The sequence below is a fragment of the Myotis brandtii genome, unplaced genomic scaffold (genome assembly GCF_000412655.1).
Source record: "Myotis brandtii unplaced genomic scaffold, ASM41265v1 scaffold888, whole genome shotgun sequence".
Lineage (NCBI taxonomy): Eukaryota > Metazoa > Chordata > Mammalia > Chiroptera > Vespertilionidae > Myotis > Myotis brandtii.
Genome location: NW_005371636.1, coordinates 4,407 through 9,254, shown reverse-complemented (window position 1 = coordinate 9,254; position 4,848 = coordinate 4,407). Strand labels below are relative to the sequence as shown.

General features: G+C 42.2%; 1 protein-coding gene across 1 annotated transcript in view; it reads left to right on the top strand.

Moving 5' to 3' along the window:
- The window catches only part of LOC102251794 (complement factor H-related protein 1-like), a gene marked incomplete at its 3' end in the record, with an annotated part of 6,301 nt that extends 1,457 nt beyond the window's left edge, over positions 1 to 4,844 (top strand). The window contains exons 2-5 of the mRNA XM_005885000.2: positions 1,460 to 1,654; positions 2,059 to 2,235; positions 4,389 to 4,562; positions 4,786 to 4,844. Coding sequence (XP_005885062.1) covers positions 1,460 to 1,654; positions 2,059 to 2,235; positions 4,389 to 4,562; positions 4,786 to 4,844 — 605 coding nt within the window. The remainder of the gene's footprint in view (positions 1 to 1,459; positions 1,655 to 2,058; positions 2,236 to 4,388; positions 4,563 to 4,785) is intronic.
- Between the last annotated feature and the right edge of the window lie 4 nt (positions 4,845 to 4,848).

Genomic DNA, 4,848 nt, shown 5'->3' with positions numbered 1-4,848 from the left:
TGACCACCTAGACCAGTGGTTCTCAACCTTCCTAATGCCGAGTCTGAGTGAGCCTGTGAGTTTGCATTTGCCTTTCTACCCATTCCCCAGAGATGCTGACACGGCTGTTTCTGGGGTCACACTCTGAGGGCTCTGGGGCTCCAAATCCCAGCACTGAGTGCACATCCCGTTCCTCTCTGTCAGTGGTTCTCAACCTTCCTAATGCTGAGACCCTTTAATATAGTTCCTCATGATTTAGTATTGACTTTGAACCAGGAGGTCACCGTTCCATTCCTCATCAGGGCGCATGTCCGGGTTGTGAGCTGATCCCCAGTGTGGGGCGTGCAGGAGGCAGCCGATCCATGATTTTCTCTGTCCATTGATGTCTCTCTCTCCTTCCCTCTCCCTCCCTCCCTCCCTCCCTCTCTCTCCCTTCCACGCTCTCTACCAATGGAAAAATACCCTCAGTTGAGGATTAAATAATAATAATAATAATAACAATAATAAAGAAAATAGATTTTAGAGGAGAAAGGACAGAAGCAGGGAGACTGTTCTAATAATTTGAGAAGGAAATGATAGTGACTTGGATCTGGTGGCTGTGGAGGTATTGAGAGGTATAGGATGCTGGGTATGTTTTTAAAGTAGAGCAAACATGAGTTCCTGATAAATCAGATGTGGGGCTATAATATAAGGGAGTCAAGACTCCAAGTTTTTCCTCTGAACAACTGGAATGATGGAGTCAGCACTAATTGAGATAGGGAATGCTAGGACATGGTGAGGGAGGTGGAGGAAGCACAGTTCAGTTTTGGGTTGAGCGAATGTATATGAGACAAACGGGGAGATGTCAAAGTAGACAGCTGGATCTATGATCAGTAGTTTAGGAGAGAGAGCTGGGCTGAAGATCTAAAGTTAGAAGACCTCAATGTTAAAAAGCACAAGATTGAATGAAGTCACTAAGGGAAAAAATGTAATTAGAGAAAAGAAGAAGTCAGAAGACTGAGCTAGGTAGAGTAACCATTTGCCCCTGTTTGCCCAGGACAGTCTCAGCCAATGCCTGTTTCCCTTTTCTCTTTATTAAATGTATTGGGGTAACATTGGTTAATAAGATTATGTAGGTTTCAGATGTACATTTCTGTGATACATTATCTTCATATTGCATTGTATGCCCACCACCCATAGTCAAATCTTCCATTACCATATATTTGTCCCTCTTTACCCTTTACTACTCCCCACCCGCTTCCCTCTGGTAACCACCATACTATTGTCTGTGTCTATGAGGTTTTGTTTGTTTTTCTTGTTTCTTCATTTGTTGCTTTCAGTTTTCTATCCCTCATGTGAGTGAAATTATATGGTTCTTAACTTTTTCTCTCACTCCAAGGCCAAATGAATGTGGACAGTCAGGTGCCTCTTGACAGAAAAGAGGAGGCCATGACCACTGTGACACAGACTTATACTGTGTTTTGTTTGTTTTACTTGCTAGTGAAGCCCTGTGACTTTCCAGAAATAAAACATGGGGGCCTACATAGGGAAGAATCGTATAGACCATACTTCCCAGTAGCAGTAGGAAAATGGTTTCACTATTTCTGTGATGACAACTATGTGACTCCTTCACGAGGCAAGTGGGATTACATGACTTGCACACGAGATGGCTGGACCCCGAAAGTGCCCTGCCGCAGTGAGTGAACCTCTTTGTCCTGTACAGGTTGCCATAGTTCAGTGTGGAGAGAGCAAACATGAGCTCCCTAAGCCTGTGGGGAAAGTAGGTGGAGGATGAGTCTCTGAGCAGAAAGACCGACACTGGATTTCTCTTTCATCCAGGGCTCTTCATTAACAGCACGAGGCTAGAAAGAGATTCTACAAGCATATGCATAGCATTTATACATATTTCAATTGTGGAAATTGCAGATAAATACCATTTAATATTGCTTTTAAAAATATTTGGTAGCAGCTATCGTGTTTCTTCAGTTATGTGTTACTTTCAGATGCTTATGCATTCTAATTTAAATATTATAAAGATAGTTTTTAATTTATTTTGACCCCATTTATGTGGTATTTTAATCATCATTTTATAATTCTCAGGTATATGCAATTTCAATTATTTGGAAAACGGACATCATCCAAAATCTGAACAAAAATATGTGCAGGGCACATCTGTAAATGTTAATTGCTTTCCTGGCTACATACTTCAAAATGAGCAGACCACAATGACCTGTACGGAGAATGGCTGGCTCCCTCCTCCCAGATGCATCCGTGTCGGTAAGAAAACTGGTCTAAGATCCAGTCTGTTTGTCATTGTCTAAGACTCGCCTGTAATAACTGTGGCAAGAGGTTTCTCTGATCTTCCTATTTTGCCAATGGCCCTACCTGGTTTTATTTTTTCAAGTGTGTATGAGTGGAAACGCCAATTTCTTGGTATATGAATAGAAAAATAAGGAAGCTTATTGGTAGACATAAATTTTTAAAAAACAAGAGCAAAAGACCACAAAGAGCAAACCTGTATAACAGTGTCATGCGCAAGATGGCAGATTAGGAGGTTCTGTCACAAAGAACAGAGGTTCTGACAATCACCCTGCATGAGGCTCTGGGAACCCAGTGAGAAGTTTCACACACCATTGGAGCCAAGGGCCCACACTGGATGCCCCGCAGGCTCTGAGAGCAACAATTTCACCCCGAGTGGCTCCTCCCAGAGTGCTCCTCTTGGGGGTTTGAGGTTGGACACCCCAAGTCCTACTGGCTTGATGTTCTGTGTTGGAAGACTAGGCTGTTCCGGTCAACGTGATCTAGTCAAGGCTTGTTTTTAAGTGGATAAGGCTGGTGTGGGAGCCTCTACACAGAAGAGTTTATTCAGGGTCTGGATGGAGAAGGCCTCTTCTAGTCTCTCTAGTGATTGGTGTTTAAGACCTGTTCCCATGGGACTGATTAATCTGAATGTTTCCAGTGCTGGGTGTGCCCTGGGATCTTGGAATTTGTTGTTTCCTGGCAGCTCTTTCCTCTGGTAGTTGTGCTCTGCCCATTCTCAGGGGGTTCCGCCCTCCACTCTAGGGGGATGTAGTCACCAAAGAATCTAGGATCGCCGTGCAGATTATTACCAAGTGGATGGGTTCAGTTTTGTAGAGTGTAGGGACGGCATATGGATAGGAACACCCACATGCAGAGGTATTTTGATGAATGGCTTCTGGCTTCATTAAAAATTAGACATAGGTTCTGGGTTAGGCCAGATGAAGGAAGGTCTATGCCTCAGCGTAGAGGAATGGCATGTGCATTCAGTGCTGGGCATTGGGGCTCCAGAGCCCTCAGAGTGTGACCCCGGAAACAGCCGTGTCAGCATCTCTGGGGAATCGGTAGGAAGGCAAATGCAAACTCCCAGGCTCACTCAGACTCAGCATCAGAAGCTCAGGGGTTGTTACCCTGAAACTGTTGTAGCAATTCCCAGCGGGCTCTACGCCCACTTTTGTGGGGAACCGTAGCTTCAGCCTCTTATTACTGAGTCTCCCCAATGAACTGCACAGAGCTCACTGCAGTGCCCTTAAGCACTCACATTATTGAAGTATTTTTAGGGAACTGTAAATATATTGTACTCCTATTTTTCCTCAGTTTCTGTGTGGATATCTTAAGTGATCATCTTCATTAGCCAAGCGATATTCCTCAAAGCATGTAAATACTTGACTTATTCTCTAAGAACCTGGCTACTCTACTCATTTCCTAAGGGCCTAAAATCACAATTAAAACATGATGTTTGTGAACCCCCTTTGGCTGCCAAATAATATGTTTATTATGAGTTTCTTGGGTTTATAAATTCACTTTGATTTTATATTATGTATGTTTATTTTACTTAACTTAGAGAAAAATTTTCAGAAAACCATCATTTTTTTTTTAGTTTTAAGAAGGTATTTAAATTTTTATTGAATTTACTGGGGTGCTATTGGTTAATAAATGGTGCTGGTATAATTGGACAGACACAAGCAAAAAAAAAAATGAAATTGGACCTTCTTATACCACAAGAATAAACTTAAAATGGATTAAAAATGTATATGTAAGATTCAAAAACCACAAAAATTTTAGAAGAAAAAACATGGGCAGTAAAATCTTAGACATTTCTCATAGCCATATTTTTTTTAATATATCTCCTCAGGCAAGCAAAACAAAAGAAAAAAATAAACAAATATGACAACATCAAACTAAAACCTTTTGCACAGCATAATCATCATTTTCATTGGCCTAAAAATCTCTATTAACTTTTGAGAGAGGATGGGAAAGAAATTTAAGATACAAAAGCTTAACTCTTACCAAAAAAGAATTGCTTTATCATCTTTTTTTCAATCTTACATGTAAATTTGTGAAGATTTTCACTCTCAATTGTGTCTTAATGGTCACTGCATTAAAGATCCATGTTTTTTCTCTTTATTCAGATCTCTCCTGTGGCAGCCCTCCCACAGTGCAAAATGCCTCTATTCCAAACGAGATGCGCAGGTACCAACATGGGGACACAGCACGTTATGAATGCAGGCACCCTTTGAGCCTCGTCGGGAATGCAGAAGTGACATGTCTAAGTGGGAATTGGACAGACCCACCTGAGTGCAAGGGTAGGTGTCTCATTCTCCCCTCCCAGTCTCTGTGCAGCTTCTGTAAGCACTTGGTTACTAGACTCCTGTCCAGCTGGCCTTCATTTGGTTACTCAGGCTGATTGCTCTATCGTTTCCTGTAAATCGGTTTGGGGCCGGGAGGAGGTGAGTGTAGCTCCCACCTACTCTGCAGCTCCCTTAAAATCAACTGCTCACTCAATAAACCAACGATATCCTCTCTTAGAGTCCACAGGAAAATGTGGGCCCCCTCCTGCTATTGACAATGGAGACATTACCACGTATCCAT